Here is an 18241-nt window from a genome sequence, read left to right as displayed (position 1 = left end):
TGAAGCCAGTCCCTTCCCTTGGTTGACTGAAGTCCAGTATTGCCCTTATTCTATTGAATATTATCTTGGTGAATATATTATATAATACCGGGAGTAAGCTAATGACCTATAATTTTTTCAATTCTTTAACGTCTCCCTTTTTGTGGATTAGTATAATGTTGGCCTTCTTCCAGTTCTCTGGGACCTTTGAAGTCGATAGACAGTTCGTATAAAGGGCCAACAGTTTTTCAAGCACTAGGTCTCCTGCATCTTTCATTAAATCGACTGTTATTCCATCTTCTCCCGCCACTTTTCCCCATTTTATGTCTTGCAAGACCCTTCTACCTTCATCGCTAGTTATAGATGGAGCATCTGTAACCTGTTCATCACTACTTCTAATGGAAGTATCGTGGCTGCCCTGGGTAGTGTACAGGTCAGTATAGAATTCTTCCGCAGCTTTTACTATATCTTCGAGATTGCTGATGACATTACCTTGCTTATTTTTCAGTGCATACATCTTGGTTTGTCCTATGCCAAGTTTACTTCTCACTGATTTCATTCTGCGTCCATTTTTTACTGCTCCCTCAGTCTTTCTCATGTTATAATTTCGAATATCCCTTATTTTCTCCTTGTTGATCAGTTATGACAGTTCCGTGAATTCATCTGATCTCTTTAGTTGGACACTTTGATTCTTTGTCGTTACTTTATTAGGTCCTTCGTTACTTGGGAAAGCTTACCTACTGGTTGCCTTGGGGCCTTACCTCCCAATTCAGTTGCTGCTTCCGAAGCCAGCCTAGTTACGGTTTCATTCATTACCTCTATGTCATGTTCATCTCTCTGTTCTAAGGCTGCATGTTTGTTTGCAAGTACCAGCCTGAATTGGTCTGCTTTTGCCTTTACTGCGTCTAGGTTGGCCTGTTTCTTCTTGACCAATTTTACTCTTTCGCTCTTCAAATCGAGGTGAATCCTAGACCTCACTAACATATGATTACTGCACTTTACCCTACCTAACACTTCTACAACCTGCACTATGCTGGGATAGGCAGAAGGTATGAAATCAATTTCATTTCTTGTTTCACCATAAGGGCTTCTCCACGTCCACTTTTCTTCCTACACTTTCTGAAGAAGGTGTTTATTATTCGCAGCTTATTCTTTTCCGCGAATTCTAAGAACATCTCTCCTCGAGTGTTCCTAGAATCCACGCCGTAGTTACCAATTGCTTGTTCTCCAGCCTGCTTTTCCCCCAGATTTGCATTGAAGTCGCCCATTACCACACTATACTGAGTTTGCACTTTTCTCATCGCTAATTCAACATCTTCATAAAACTGATCTACTTTATCATCATCCTGACTAGAGGTTGGAGCGTAGGTTTGTACTACCTTTAATCTATATCCCTTAATAAGTTTTATTGCGACTAGTGCTATCCTCTCATTATAATGCTGCAGAATTCGCCAATGTTGCTCGTTATGTACTTATGGATCAGGAATCCCACTCCATACTGCATCTTATCAGGAAGTCCTCTATAGCAGAGGACGTGGCCATTTCTCAGCACTGTATAGGCCTCACCAGTTCTTCTAACCTCACTAAGGCCAATGATATCCCAAACAATGCCAGTCCTGCTAAGCTAGCTTCACTCGAGAGAGTTCGGGTGTTAAATGTTGTCAGGGTCTGCTATACGTACAGTGCGAAATCATTTCTCAGGGGATCACTGTAGCCAGAAGACTTAGTAAATAAGAGCTGCCAACCGGTGTAAAAACGTCATAGGCTACAGGCTATATTCTGGAATATTCTGGAATCTACAGGTTCCGAACTGGCCACTCTTCGCGCTGCTGTCGAATATATTGAAAAAGAACCGCCCGACAAATGGGCAATATTTTGTGACTCGAAAGCAGCCCTCCAGAGCTTGCGAAGTTTACGACGTGGCAATTATTAACAGCTGGTGTCACAAATCAACGAAACCTGCCATTGCGCTTCTGAACGAGGACATGATATCATATTTCAGTGGCTGCCGGGACATTGTGGTATCGTTGGTAATCACCTCGCCGATGACGCTGCCCGACGTGCCCAGGCTGGCTCACCGACACTCCTTATACATTTATCGAGACTCGACGCTGCAAGAGAGCTTCGTAGTCTCGCTTGTACCATCACGTTAAGTTACTGGCATACACCACAGAACTCTAAGTGTCGTTTATACAGCCTCGATCCATCACTGAAACTTAAATTACCAGCGAATCTTCCACGACGTGACGCAACACGCTGTGTCGGCTGTGGGTAGGAGTAGCATTCACCAACTCCTACAGCTATCGTATTGGAATGGCAGATTCAACAATGTGCGCTAAGTGCAAGTGTGAAGAGACCATCAGTCACCTTCTGTGCTACTGTTCTCGCTTCGATAATCAACGTGAGACTCTCCAGTGTGCCTTGAATAGACTGGATGACAGGCCATTTACGGAAGCGAAGATCTTGGGAGCCTGGCCTCACAGTTCATTAGCGCAGAAAGCAGTTCGAGCGCTTTTTCACTACCTGAAGGCAACAGACTTGAGTGCCCGACTATAGACATCCTACACCTAAGTTCTCTCTCTCTCTCTTTCACTCCTCATTCCCCTCCCCACGTGTAGGGTAGCAAACTCGACTCAGTCTGGTTAACCTCCCTGCCTTTCCTTCTTCTCTTCTCTCTCTCTCTCTCTCTCTCTGGAATATTGTGACGAGACACCATGACTAAATACCATCTGACTTCAAGCCTGCTAAACGCCCAACATCGGCATTATGGTGTCTCCGGCAAATTCAAATGTGCCACTAAATTCCTGGGTTTGCTAAGGCAGACTTGTCACCGTTAGCCCTGAAGCAGTTGTCTCTGCTTCTCAATGAGTATTATTTTGACCGCATACGCATTTACATGGGCGGTTCCACCAATTCCAACAGCTCTACTGGAGCAGTAGTTGCTCCATCGGACGCTGTCTTTTTGCAATTTAAACATTCGCACAGTGCCACGTCTACAGCAGCAGAACTTGTGGCTCTTCAAGCTGCACTCAAGTACGTGCTCCAACAGCCACCGTATTGGTGGGCCATTTTCTGCGATTCTAAAGCATCCCTACAAACTCTGCAGTTTGTCTTACGTCATGGGTTACAGAAGCAGCTAGTGCACGAAATAAGACACGCTCATCATCACGCATTCGAGAAAGGGCACGACATCGTATGTCAATGGTTGCCGAACCATTGCGGAACTGTCGGCAATGACAGCGGAGATGAAGCAGCGCGTTCGGCTCATCAAAAGCATCAGCGGGTTCCTATGCCACTTTCAAGAACTGTCTGCGCGGCAACCTCAATCACTCGCTCGCTACATCACAGTTACACGATGAAATTCACTGCGTTTCACCAACTTACACTTGCACTCTTTCGGCCCTAACTTAAGACTTCGTCTGCCACCTGGACTCTCCCGTCGCGAAGTAACTTTACTGTGTCGCGTTTGGTTGGGCGTCGCATTTGCCAATGCCTATTCATTCCTAATAGGGATGGTCAACAGTGCGTCGTGCAACTTGTGCGGGTGCGATGAGACTCTAGAGCAGCTTCTGTGTCACTGCCCCTCCTTTGACACTAAACGACGCACTCAAGCTAAACTCAACCTGCTAGATAATAGGGTGCTCTCGGAAGAGATCTTGGACCATGGCCTATGCATTCTTGCATGCAAAATGCCACAAAACTCTTCTGCACTTCATGAAGGATACTGGATTGTATGAACGCTTGTGACAGTGGAGATTCCTCTGCGACTGACTGTGAATGACCGACTATTATTTTTCTTTTCTCTCCTTATCTACCCTTCCCCTTTCCGCCTTCCCAAGTGTAGGGTACGTAGCCAACCGGGCACGTCCTTAGTTAAAACCTTCCTACTCTCTCTCTCTCTCTCTCTCATATCCCGCTTGACACCGCTTCAGCTATGAGGGAAAAAATTAATCGCAGCCTCTTCAGAAGTTTGCCTAGAATAGCAGCATAGAATCACAGCCTCTTCAGAAGTTTGCCTAGAACAACCGTTGATACCTCAACAACCACAGGTAATTACGCATTGGGGCGCATATTGGAATTTACGAATTCAAGCCGGTGTTTACAAGGCACGTACACTTCACTGTGAATATTTGCCCGGGCCCAGAAACGCTTTTTTCTGCCGCGCGACGGGCCGCTCGAGGCACTTTGCGTGTATTCGCGGGCTTCTTTCATGCTCGAAAAAACACTTTTATGTAGCACGTATTGAGCCACAGCAAGCTGTATCGGGAATTTTTCCTGTTGCTCTACAATTTTCTTATTGACACCTTTCATCTAATTATAATGTTTGATAAGTTGATTAATTAATTAAGACTAATTATGCAATTAGGCGGAATGCAACAAATAATCTGAGTTTATCTAAGCGACGGCAAACAACATTATCTCGGTTCTGTTCAGTTACGTGACATACAGGTGTATGTGTGTGTGTGACGTCGCGTAGCTCGTCTTCGCAAGCCAAATGACGTCTTCCCATTGGCATTTTCTCGCTCCCGCTAATCCGAAACCCAGGCCATCACGCTGAGACTCGGTGGAGTTCGGCGGACTCGGTCCTGAATGATTCAATCCCGTTAAGTTTAATTTAGTGCGCAGTTGTTCGCTTGCTCCGCGGAGCGCTCTGCTCACGTTTCCTTGCGATCTGCTCTTGTAATTTTGTCCATTTTTAGGGAAAGCACATTCATTTTTCTTACTTTTCTCGTCGAAGCGTACTGGCACCGCAGCTGCCGTGCCAGTACGCTCCCGTTTCGTCCTCTCACGCCTCCTCAGATGGTGGGCAGACTATTGTGGCCTTCAAATTTGGCCATTTGGCGCTCCCTTCAACTTACTTCTTTTCATACCAGATGCATATGTATATACATATAGTATACTGCCGCGAACCCATATGTATTGAACGTGGCACGATAGACGCGCCACTGGCCACTCGGGACTAATTCCAGTAGTCAAGGACCCATATTCACCGTAAAATATTGTGACTACAAGCCTGCCTTGGCTTTGGGAGAATTTATGAACGTGCCTAGGAATAGAGCTTGCTTTGCAGAGACGCGGTGAACTTGCGCTCGCTGTCAGGCCTCTCCACTGCACGCAATCAGCTCGACCGAAAAGCGAGAAACATCATCTATATTTCGACAATGATTCACGAGTTCGTAGCAGCAGCTCACATTTGGACGAAGGGAACACTTTTCACCGCAAGTTGGACAATGTAGTCTCTGCTCGCACAGTTAACAGACACGGTGCATAATTCAGCAGGATGGCTTCTCCACGAACCACACTTGAAGCGGACAAGATTACCAAGCTGCAGAAGCCAGGTCACTGGTTCTGAAACATTTGAACACGACTTACCCGAATCACGTCCAAGTATACACAGATGGTTCTGTCAAAGTAGACGAAGACCGCTGGGCAGCTGAATTCCACGCATATTCCCTCTCTGAGATATGTGTGGTCTAGCCGTCTGGACTCTATAGGCTCGTCGACAGTTGTGGAAGACGTGGCAATAGCTGCTGCTCTGAATAAACTAAAGACATTGCCTCCACAGAATGAGGTTCACCTTACAGACTAAGAGGCCGTGTTGAAAGAACGTTGAAAGAACGCTACCGTGGTCTACCGTCCATCAAGTTTACGCCCAAATCACTAGCCCTCGTTAAAGAACTCGGCAACAAAGGCTTCACAATAGAGTTTCAGTGGCATCCCTCCCACATTGGTATTGCTGGTAAAGCAAAAGCTGATGCTCTTGCATACGCAGCGCTCCGTCATCCTCTTAAAGTCAAGGCCCCAAGGAATAATCAAGTAAAAAAATCTGACATTCGAAATCACTTTGGGTCACTTTGGGTCACTTTGGGTTCCACCACATATGCCCTGCGTAACCAACAGATTTTGGCGAGAGGAAGCCTCCCTTCTGCATCAAATAAGGACAGGATCTTTTAGTACACCAGCATGGTTATTTAAGACGAGGCGTATCAATTCTCCGAACTGTACGGCATGCGATGAGACAGGAGACATTGAACACTTTCTCTGGTCGTGCCCAAAATTCGAAGACGAAAGGGAGGCTCTCCTGGAAAATCTGCAATAAAAGGACCTTCCGCATGCGTGCCTGCGACACCTTGTGTTCCCCGAAGGATCAGTTATACCCAGCAAAGAAATTTCAAGTCTCCTTATCGCATTCTTAAGAGAGACTGGTCTGATGGACATGTGGTGAAACGCCGCAGTGATACTGTAACAGACGCTCGGGCGGAGCAATTGCCGGCCTTGATCGCCAGGCTAAACCCACCTGTTGCTACAACTCATCAGCACCACCACCACCATCACAAGATTACCAACTCTACAATGAAGGAACTCTATAGAGAGAAGGGGAGAAAAAAGAAGACAGCAGACTTCAGCGATTCCTTCGGCTCTGAACTCATTTACTGCGACAGTAGCACCCTCCCCAAGTGAAGACCGCCTTCTTTGGTTGTTTGTTTGTTTTAGTTGGGTGCTTCTAGCCACAAATATTTGCGTTCACCCACTTCGGGGAAGGGACAAGAACCCATCGGTTATGAGGCTGTTTGCTTAGAAGGAAGAGTCCGGCTTTTAAGAGCTTTTAAATTAAACTAAGAAATGAAAAATTTTTTATTATAATTTTGAAAGGTAATTATATAATTGTGTGATTGTACATAAAGACTAGTATGGATTAGATAAGTTGTAACCTTCCCTCCTTTGTGATGTACGCAACTTCTTTTCTGCATGACATACTAATGCATGTTGTGGAATTCGAACTAGAGGTATATGGACATACTTTAGTACCCTCAGACTGTCCTTGTCTACGTAGGCTATACTTATTTAGTTAAGGCCACGGCGGCCGCATTTCGATGGGAGCGAAATGCGAAAACACCCGTGTACTTAGATTTAGGTGCACGTTAAAGAACCCCGGGTGGTCGAAATTTCCGGAGTCCTCCACTACGGCGTGCCTCATAATCAGAAAGCGGTTTTGGCACGTAAAACCCCATAATTTAATTTTAATTTTATTTAGTTAAAATGAATAGCTTTCCAGGACCTGTTATTCGCAATTCGGGCAAATGATTATACTGTTTCTTTTTGTTCACGACTCTATAACATTTTACTATTTAAATTTTTTTGATTCCGATAATCTTGGTGCATCATTCTTAATTTTGTTTGTTTTGTGTAGAGCAGCTAATTTCTTTGTTTCCATCGTTCACTTGGACAACGTCCAAGCACCTACCTGCCCGACGTGGCAGCAGCGTGGCATTTGAAATGACCTTCAAAATCTAATTTCCTTTGTACCATTTTCTAAATTCAACTTTTCCGTGAATCAATATTTAGGCCTCGTTGTACGTGTTGCTGGGCTTGTTCATACTGAACAATTTCGCACCATAAGACCTACGGCCACTTAGCGCAAAAGGAAATAAAGAAGGTAGGGGGACAATGGGAGTGGCTAAACCTAAAGCACAATTTGAATGCCAAATAGGCTAATTAAAAAAAATCCGAGGACACCTAAGTACTTCTTTTAAGCTGCGAATGCGAAAGCACTAATGTCCTATTGCACACCGCTGAGCGGTCCTTTGAGTATAGCACTGCGAGTAATGTTTTCGAGTTTTGGGTTTAAATTAGTGCGGGTAATTATTTTTTTGTACAGTTTCTACGTTAGCATGCTGGCTGTAGACCGGAATCATTTGGACAATATTACTGAGAAATGAAGAACGCCGCATGCTACCGACGTCCTGTGCGACGAGAGACCGAGGAAGCAGCAGCGGCCACCAAGTCCGGCAGGCGCGCGCAGCAGCTCCCAGTGGGGGTGAGAGAGACAGGTGCGGAACCGCGCACCGGCTTCCGAGAGCGAGACGGCGGCACCCGCACGTTTGCGTCACGTGACTTCCCCGCCGACGACAACCCGTCTGGCCCCGCGGCGTCGCGGCGCCGTATCTGCTCCTTCGAGGCGCGCTGGTGACGTGGCGTCGCGGTGCTGTCCTCTCCCCTCACGCAACACCGTTTCGCCTGCTCGGCCCCGTGGAGACGGGCTCGTGGTGTGGCGTCGCAGCCAGTGGGAATTTAGGTGCTGTTTCGCTGCTACAGACGCCGGCTTTCTCGCTCAATGGGCCGTGTGATGCTTTCGCATAAAAAATGCTGAATCTAATTACTTTGCGGTACATGTTGCACTTTGCGACTAGTAGCCAGTGAGTTCGCGAGGCGCATGCACTTGGAAACGAATTCTGAGGATAACACTATTGCCGGTTCGAGATATGCGCCGTCAAACAACGACAACAACAAAAACCTGGAAAAGTAACCGATTGCATTTTCATCGTCCGGTCTTGCGGCAGCATTATTTTTAGGCATCAAAGAACAAACCAGAAAAAGTCGGAGTGAATCTAAAGAGAAAGAAGATAAGCACTTCTTTGAAAGGCGCGCTGGTCTCTACTTCGGGCTATATTGCTGATATCACTGCGGTTATAGACAGAGACATTTTTCTTTGGCTGATGACAGAAAATGTCTGTCGCTAGCAAAATGGATAGATTTCTTGCGTCTCAATCATTCGTGTAAGTGCGGCGATGGTGTCCTACCCGACCGTTCGAAGTTTCATTAAACCCGCCGTGGTTGCTCAGTGGCTATGGTGTTGGGCTGCTGAGCACGAGGTCACGGGATCGAATCCCGGCCACGGCGGCCGCATTTCGATGGGGGCGAAATGCGAAAACACCCGTGTACTTAGATATAGGTGCACGTTAAAGAACCCCAGGGGGTCGAAATTTCCGGAGTCCTCCACTACGGCGTGCCTCATAATCAGAAAGTGGTTTTGGCACGTAAACCCCATAATTTTTTTTTGAAGTTTCATTAACAAGGTTGCGCTGTCGTACTTCACCACTTGCATAGATCTAGTCTGGCGGTATACCTCTTCTATTCAACATCTACAGTGAGCTAGAGTCTATCGATAACTTTTTTTTCTATCCTGGCGGCGACTTTTCACTTAACGAAAACGACACTTGTATATTCCGCTTCATAATCTTTCGAGGAGTTTATCTAGTACCGTTGGACTCTCTGCGCATACGCGTTCGAAAAGCTGACGTTCGGTTTCGCCTCACGTTATTGGCCTTGATTGATCTAGGCCGCGATATCGGCGCGGCCTGGACAATCGCGTGAGGCGAAACCGAACGTTGACTTTTCGAACGCGTATGCGCAGAGAGTCCAACGGTACTAGATAAACTCCTCGAAAGACTATTAGGATAGCGACCCTGTGCTAGGCTAGTCATAGGAACGTTTGCCGAGCTTTCTGTGATTACCTCGGCGAAACAGATGAACAAAGAGAGGAAAGTTTACGTGTATTATGAAAGAATCCTGAATGTGGTATCTCGAATGCTCTTTCGTACTTTGCGATGTGAAAATTGAGTGAAATCTATCGCTTCATAAGACTGTTGCTTTGAATTCTTCGGTAACACCTGTTTTCGTTGCTGCCTTTGTAACCAGGGGATGGCGGGTCTTGTCAAGCTGTTAGAATGCAGCTTTTTCCCCACTATCCTCACGATTTAGGTACATTCTGTCCTGTTGCCATGTACCGATGTGGTGAAATAAACCAAACCTCAAAATTTAAAATATCAAACAAAAATGCTACATGTTAATGTTTTCTTATTTTAATTATTCTCTAACACATCTGAATGACTTATGTCTACATCATACAGTTATAAAAATGAAATGTCAGAAAAGACGTATTTGAAAAATTTGGTACAAAATTTGTGAGACACTCTTTACCCAATTCCCACGCTTTTCCTTAATTCTTTATAAAATTGTTTAGATGTCTTCATTTTTTGCAACACTGACTACTTTATTACACATTAGTATCACTTCATTTGAATTATGATCAAATTCTTTTGCATCTTTATTTGTATTTTTATTCTCGTAATACCACTCGAGTCATATCTCTTGTAGTGGGATCTGCGCTACTTTTTGTGATGGCGAGCTTCATCATCATCATTATTAGCGCAATGTCTGCTCCGCGTGTGCTAGCGTACCGCTTAAATTGCTCGAAGGATTACCTTCCGCTTCATTTGATTTTTTCATTAATCCAGCAACGGTTGTGGAGATTGCCGTGACGTATATGTTGCCAAGATTGGTGATAAATAAATAAATAAATAAATAAATAAATAAATAAATAAATAAATAAATAAACTGCGCTTCTCGAGGTAGGAAGTGAAACCAAAGAAAAGAACAAGGAACAAATTCCAAGTGGCGATTCTATCATAGTTCCGTTACCTATTGCTGTCATTATTTCGTACTTTGAGTGAAACTGCCCTGATTTTATTTTTTCTTGACGGACGTGTTCCGGAAATTTTTATCTAGACATGTGTTGTCCGCGTTGTTTTTCTGTGATTGGCTCATGATCGAATACTCAACAGGCTTAAGGATTAACTCACCGACCACCTCCATACGCAGTTTCTTTTGCATTGTTTTTATTGCGATAGCAATTATATGGTCACTCCGAGCTCATTTTTACCGTCACCGTCGTCGTGATGTTCCGTATAAAGTCCAAGGGCGATAACACCGTCGCCGTGTGCTGTATGTCCGAGTGAAAGCGTGGGAGGGTAAGCCGACGGTCGCGGCTCCATCTCCCGCGAGCAAGGGAAGAAAGCGGGGTGGAAGCGCGTCGTCTTCCTTGGCGCGCAAGGTACCGGGGGGAGGGGAGGTAGGGGTGGGGCATTGTACTGCGGCAGCAACTGCGTATGGCGCGGGCACGCGCGGTCGCGCGGGCTTTCTCTTGAAAGCGATCTGCTTTGGGGGCAGAGTCTAGGTGGGCCGACGGCTCATAGCTTTGCGTGTGCTGTGTTCTCGCCCCCTCAGTTTGCGTTGAAGGGATACACAGCACGAAAGTCAATTCGCTCGCTGCTGCTTCCGCTCTTATTCACAGCAGCGTTTTGTGAGCGAGTGCCTGCGGTCATCGAGTGTGATGTGTGCATGTTTTCTTATGCGCGCGTGACACCATGCTTGTTAATTTAATTACTAAGCGAATGTTTACAGGTTTATATGACCGATGAAACCATACTATCGTTACTTCGTATGACTCTCTACCAATTGCCTGTCGCAAGCGATGCTTCAGCTTTCGGGCGAAACTGTGGCCTTCATGTTTCATTCCTCATTCCTTTTCTTACGCTAAGCTCATGTCTGCATAGAACGACGCTCTCTTGGCCAGTATAGACAACAAAAGTAAACTGACTGTATTATAGCTGCGTTTAAGCGTAATGAAAAGAAAATGAGAATGCCGTGCCCTCTACTGCTCCAAGGCAAAGCTGGTGCAACTAATACTTGCTGCACATCTGGCATTACAATGTTCAAAAGAGCAACACTGCGTCGCGCTACTTGACAGCCTAGCCACATATTCTTCGCTACGCGTGGATGCTTCACAGAATAATCACGCAAAAGGACGAAATGGCGCGCACAGAATTCGCGAATACTTCAGCGCAGGAAGGACTCGCATTTGCAACGCTGATGGGAACGCTGGCAAGGCCCGTGTGTCACCCAACCGGCTGGGAATACGCCGGCACAATCAGCACGCGGGCACGCGCTGCAACACCGCCGAGGGAGGACGACGTGGCTTTCATCCAAGGCCAGACGGTGCCCGAAAATAGCCGCCGCTCTTATCCGGCACTCATTGATTCCCAAGCAAAGTTTTGCGCGTGTGGCGAGTGCGTTGCTCCTGCGGGTAAAAAAGACGCGCAGGCTCAGACGGCCGCCGAGATCTTCAGCTGAAACCTGACGTGCCCTAAAAAAGAGGTTTCCCATAGTAAATCGGGACGCCCCGTTGCCGAATACGTGCGCCCCTCTTATCTCGCCGTACTGTATACTTTTAAGTCCTAAGCGGAACTGCTAACGGCAGTGATCTCCCGAGGAGGCGAGCGCAGGTTTCCTCTCCGCTGCGTATCACATTCTGCTTACAGTATACATTGCTGAAGTCAGTATGCTGGTGAGCAAGCGGCCATACATTCTCCCAAGGCAGAATGAAAATTAGGAAATGTATAAGCGTTTTCGTGACGTCACATTGGCTCGTGCTCGGGTCGCTGCAAGCCAGAGGCACATAAAGTCGCTGACACTTCATGGCAAGTATACCGGACGTGGATCTCTCTCGACGTATAGCACGTCTCGTTCGCTGCTGAAAAGCGAGAGAGAGAGAGAGAGAGAGAAAGATGCAGACGACACAAATGTGTCTTTTCTTTACGGCTGTGTCTTCGCATTTCTCGAGAGTGAATGCGAAGACCAAACATTTAGCCAAACACTGGCCTGCTTAACAAGAAGTTTGTTTATGTGTTCCAAGTTTGTCGTGTACTCTGTCGTTCACCTATTTACCAATTCCTATAGCTTCAGCCAGTCTTCACACATTTATTTGGCAATAAGTTTTTTAAAAATTGTTTCTGGATACTTCAACACGGTGGCGCACGTGATTTTATGCGTGTGAATATATGTATAAGCACTCCTCAGCGTCAGAACGAAACAGCGACGCATACCTTGTAAAGGAAAGGAAAGCCGGCGCGTGCACGCACACGGCGCACACGGCACAAACTTGCCGTGTTTGATATTTAGTTCACTTGCCAATTAATAAACAAACAAACAAAACAAGGAAGGAAGGAAATGGCTACAACCGACGGGGCAGATGTTGGATCAAAATAGCGCCTGTATTGAACTTGTATTGCGCTTCTTTTTCAGGTAATTATACTACAACGTCTTATGCTATTTGTGCTACCCGATTCTTGTCGAATTTTCAGAATAAGTGCCTGCGACTAGCGCGAGAGGGTCTAATTTACTCTGCTTTACCCTATGATGCTGCCCTCCGTTTGCAGGCATACTCTAAGATAAAATATTGTGTTCGTATCCTCCAAACGATCGAGAGGATTACAGAGGCTCTAATATTTCTTTGTAACGCCTGCTGTTATGCGAGCTGAAGGATGAAGTATTTATCTGCATGTTAATGCCCACACTCTGGAACAATCACAATATACCCCTGTACTCTTCGAGACATATCGGCGTTTTCTCTCCCCCCCCCCCCCTATTCTGTTTCTCGTCGCAGCCCAGCCTGACAAACTTTAGCTAAAAAATGGGCTTAGTGGAAGGAGATATTTATTTTTATTTAGAAAATATTGTCAACGCTTTCTTGAGCGTCATTAGGAGCAGCACAAAAAAAAAATCTTATCAAAGGCCTATCACCATCCCCAAAGGCCTTAGCACCATCAATACATACTACATCTGTTTGCCCTTGTAACATCTATGACAGTTGATAGTTACAGTAAGTTGTGTTGTATTCAATACATCACTTCTGGTCACACGTTGATTAGAAGAGAAGCAGCCATGCTTTTCAAGAAACGCAGTAACATGTTTGGCTAAAGCACGCGTGCTAGTATTTTGCGGCATGCTGAGGTACTTGAAACCTGCCGTTAATTCTTCACAGACATTCGATCCAAACTTTTACGCAGTGGAATAACAATAGCAGTGCGCTGATCAGTTGGCGCAGTGCAAGTATTAAGAAATATTGTAAAAAAAATATTTGCGAGTAAAACGAGCGCCACTTGGCATAACGTGGGAAGAATTGATTGGCTATTTTGTCAAGCCCATTTGCTTTCTTCGGAAGTGTAGAACAGTTTTTGCGGTGCGTGCGTGTGTGTGTGTGTGTGTGTGTGCGTGCGTGTGTGTGTGTGTGTGTGTGTGTGTGTGTGTGTGTGTGCGTGCGTGCGTGCGTGCGTGCGTGCGTGCCACTCGCTTGTCCCGTCCTTGGTGATCTTCCTTTCAAGTGTGTTGCCTTATACCGACTAGCTGGGCTGGGATGGAGATCTTAGTGCAGTGCTTCCCACTGGCATTACTATACGCTCCTCACCATGACTCTGTTTTGCGTCGCACGACTGCCCAAACAAGCGCGTGCCCCCTCCCTCCTTGCAAGTGTCCCCGGTGCGGTCCCGGCGGTCGCGGAGTGTGCTACAGCGCGGACGTGTGCTGCACGAGCAGCGCTTGCGTGATCAACGACCCGCTGCTGGCGCTGCCGTGCCGCGCCGAGAGCCTACACAGCCACGCCTGCCAGGTGCCCGGAAAGCGCTGCGGAGCCGTTGAACAGGGACGATGCGCTATGCGGGGATTCTGCTGCGGAGCAGGTGACGCCGGCTTTTTCTTGCCCGCTGCATGCGGTCGCTCGGAGCCTGTGGCGTACCTGCTGCTGAGCACGTGGTCGCTGGTTAGATTCCCACATGCGGCAGCAGCATTACGATGCGGGAAAGATTAAAAAAAAAAAAAACTCTCTTACACCGTGCTTGTGGTGCACGAGAACCCCAGGCTGTCGAAATTAATCTGAGGTCCCCAACTATACGGAGTCTTTCATAGCCCATGACTAGCTTTCGGGCCCTTAATCAAATGAAATGAAAAAAAAAAATACAAATAAACATTGCTGGCCTCTGTGATAGCATGGGGACAGTGCTCGCTCAGTTGGCCTTGCGTCACATGTTGCAGGTTTGGTCAGGCCTAATCGATAGAACGGGAGCGGCCCCCTCATCCGTAGGAAAAGGTGGCGAAGTACCGACAGACTTTGTGCGTGCGGGGTTTGCTATTTATATTGTTTCTTGCTTATAGTGGTTCAATATGACTGAGCTCTTGCTCGAAGGGTTGCTCCAGGGTGGAAGTCAGAGTTCAACCATGCAGTCCGCACGATGACACCTCGTTTTCACTTGAAGTACGAGCTTGGCAACCTTGGTTTCGTTCGTTCGTATCACGATAACGTTTACTAAAGCTGCATATTGCAACATTTGCATGCAAAGCTTACTTGGGTGGATGTAGGCACGACAGAATAATCAGAACACACACATAAAAAAAAACGCTGCTGTGTGATCAGCTGCCGAGCTTTGTTATGTATGGGATATGGAAGGAGGGCGCAATAAATTGTTTAGCGTTGTTCACATAACAAATGTCAAGAAGCACGTGGACCAACCTATTATGAAACCCTGCCTTGGCACATACGGTAATGAAAAGTGACCTACGGGGCACCTGGCTATGGCATATAGATAGGCACATAAGCGGGCGCAGTACATTCTTTAGCAGCGCACCTGGCATATATGTGCGATGTTGTACTCGTATGTTACATGGCACACAATGTTTCACTCTCTTCATACGCACAGCACATGATCAGTACAATTCATGCGAACTTCGAACGCGGTTATGGTCGAATAGCCATCACGTTTAATAAAGATTATTCAATTAATCAAGAGCTGCCAATCTGATCAACAGCCGTGGTCAACGTTGCATGAGTGCGCATTTAGCGTTCGTCATTATGAGCCTACCCCAGCGATAGACGAATACCGGTCAGCCGACGAGAGAACACTGTGTAGGCATAATGTCATCGCTTGCAGTCGCGAACCTTGCCTGCTCTTCGGTTTCTAAATGGCATAATTTAAAGGACACCGCTGCTGTGACCTAATTCAGCGATTATGTCGGAGATGCGCGGTGGGCAAGGGGAAGCGAGTGGGTCACGTATGTGACTTACTGACCAAGGGGCGTTTATCGAGGCTGATTGCCTGTCCCTTGACCCGGAACACAGCGATGACGACTACGACCAACAGTTGACTTGCTTACCCAAACATCTCGAATGTCTGTCCGTTTCTGCGCGAAAGCAAGAAAGAAAGAAAGAAAGAAAGAAAGAAAGAAAGGAAGAAAGAACGAAAGGAACGAAAAAAAATTACTTAGCATTGACTTACGGACGAATATAGTGAAACGCTTAATATACACACGATACAAATAGCGCACATGGTAACTAAAACTAATGAGCATCCGAAACTATACCCGGTGTCTGACGTAACTTGAACCAAACTTCATTTTTCTACGCCTTAGACCAACGAGACCAACAAAATATTGCTCGTGGTTGTTATGAGTTATGAAGATTATTTATGGAAGTATGGTTAGTTAGTTAAGTACTTACATTAAATTATGCAAAAATTTAAATATTACTTTTAGGACGTACGTCGTATTTGAAGAGTTGCGGATTGTGATTTTAATATTACTCATTCTGTGATTTCTGACTGTCACTGCCCTTTTCTAAGCGACAAACAAAGTCAAAGGAACGCTTCATATATATTCTGTGCAAATATTCTGTACAAAAACTAAAATCGCAGTAATGGCTGAAGGACCGTGCAGAGACAGTCTTCTTTTTGTAGGTACAAATAGGACATACTCATTTATTGTATAGGTATATAAGGACTATTCGAACGTGCCTGAAAACTTTGAATAGGTGAATAGGAATTGCTGCTGCAAACATATTCGCGCAAGATCGAGTCTCTTTCGCTCATTTTTGGGGTGCGCTACAAAAGAATTAAACAAAACAGCTTGTTACGGTATCTGGCCTCGCACGTTATTTACAAGCTAGTTGTTCTTGCCACTCGGAATAGTTGTTACACTGTTCCTCACTGCTTCTGGCGCTCCACAATTTTCTGAAAATAAAGAAAAATAAATAAAAGGCTAACATCACTTCATTTAGTTGTGATAGTTTAGAAATGGAACAAGAAAGATAATGGAATGAAAAGAAAAGAAAAATGGAGCGGTGAACGGGTTATGCCAGCTCAACCTGGCCACCTGCAGCACAGTACTTGTACGAATTGAGCCCCACAAATGTGTGTCATAGGCTATACCGTTTCCGTTACAGATGTTTGACAGGAAGTAGCGGAAGAACTGCTCGGTTTCACTGCTGTTTAGCGTCGAGTTCAAAGCTACAGCTTGCGTTTTTGTTGTTGATAGTTTGTTTATTTAGAGAAAGATTGGTGGCCCCGGGGCGGCTGAAACTGTCTCGTGGCCACATGCACTCTCTCTCTCTACGACAGACACTGTGTCCGTCCTTGGGGGAGTGACATCTGCCCTCCAAACTGACGAAGAAGCATGACATGTGTTGTATGTCGGGGTCGCAAAGTGCTCCGTCCAAAACAAAGAAGACCAGAAGGACGAATCCATGGATCACACGTGACGTTATACACGCCAAGCGAAAGGTGAAGCGCTTGAGGAAATATCTAAAAAAAAACCGGATACTTGTAACAGACAGAGCCTGAGCGCAGGCATAACTGATATGAAATTTAAGATAAGGGCAGCCAAGTCTATTTATTTCGCGAAAACCCTACCGAAATTCATAAAAAGCTCCCCTACAAAATTTTAGCAATATATGAATCCTGAGGTCCGGAAAACAGCCGAAGAAACGCGTTAAAAAAGGGCTGATTTCACCAACACATTAAATAGCTACTTTCAGTCTATTTTCCCCATTGATGACGGAAATCAGCCTAACGTAGAAATTAGGAAGGAAAACTGGATCAAACCATTAGTGGTCTCAGAAGCGGGAGTCTTTAATCTGCTTTTGAACTTGGATGAAAAAAAAAAAAGCTCCGGACCGGATAACATACATAATGCGTTTTTAAAGAGATATGCCGAGTGGATATTAAAATACCTGTGCTTGCTCTTTAATCGATCACTGTCGTTGCGCACAATCCTGAAAGATTGAAATATAGCAAAAGTAATCCCTATACATAACTCCGGAAATATGAGCGAACCTTCCAATTATAGACGAACCTCCTTAACTCGTACATTTGGTAAACTGCTCGAGCACATAATCCTAAAACACAAAACGAACCACCTTACAACATTTTATCTCTTTTTCAACACGATTTCCGCCAGCACGTGTCCACGGTAACCCAATTGATCGAATTGGTTCATGATGTCTCCTCAAGCCCTGATTATCAAAAACAAATCGATCTCATTCTGCTGGATTTCTCTAAAGCTTTTGATCGGGTGTCGCATAACGAACTTATTCTGAAACTTCAATTTACCCTGGGCAAGGGACAAATTCTTGACTGGATCACCACCTTCCTCAAAGACAGAACGCCATTCGTAGAACTCAATCATGTGAAATCCGTTGTCGTACCGCTGACCTCTGGTGTACCGCGGGGTAGTGTTTTGGCACCGGTATTATTCTTACTTTTCGTGAATTATCTGCCTTCATCTGTTAATGTCGGATGCAGGTTGTTTTCAGACGACTGCATTCTGTACAAAGAAATCAATTCTCATGATGACCACATCATCTTAAATACAGCCTTAGAAAAAAATTCAGTGTGGTGCAGTGACTGGCAAATGCACATTAACGAAAAAAAGTCCGCTCTGTTATCCATAACTAGAAAAAAACATTCATCCAACTTTAATTATACCATCAATTCAACTAACCTGTCTAAAGTTAAGCAGCATAAATACCTAGGTGTCA

General features: G+C 45.5%; 1 protein-coding gene across 1 annotated transcript in view; it reads left to right on the top strand.

Annotated features, from left to right (window-relative positions):
* Positions 1 to 18241, top strand: part of LOC126545548 (oxytocin-neurophysin 1-like) — a 55036-nt gene that overhangs the window by 24780 nt on the left and 12015 nt on the right. The window contains exon 3 of the mRNA XM_050193465.3: positions 13910 to 14117. Within this exon, the coding sequence (XP_050049422.1) occupies positions 13910 to 14117 (208 nt within the window). The remainder of the gene's footprint in view (positions 1 to 13909; positions 14118 to 18241) is intronic.

This window comes from Dermacentor andersoni, chromosome 1, assembly GCF_023375885.2.
Source record: "Dermacentor andersoni chromosome 1, qqDerAnde1_hic_scaffold, whole genome shotgun sequence".
In the NCBI taxonomy this organism is placed as follows: domain Eukaryota; kingdom Metazoa; phylum Arthropoda; class Arachnida; order Ixodida; family Ixodidae; genus Dermacentor; species Dermacentor andersoni.
Note: the sequence above shows the minus strand (reverse complement) of the source record. Positions and strands in the feature narration are given on the sequence as shown.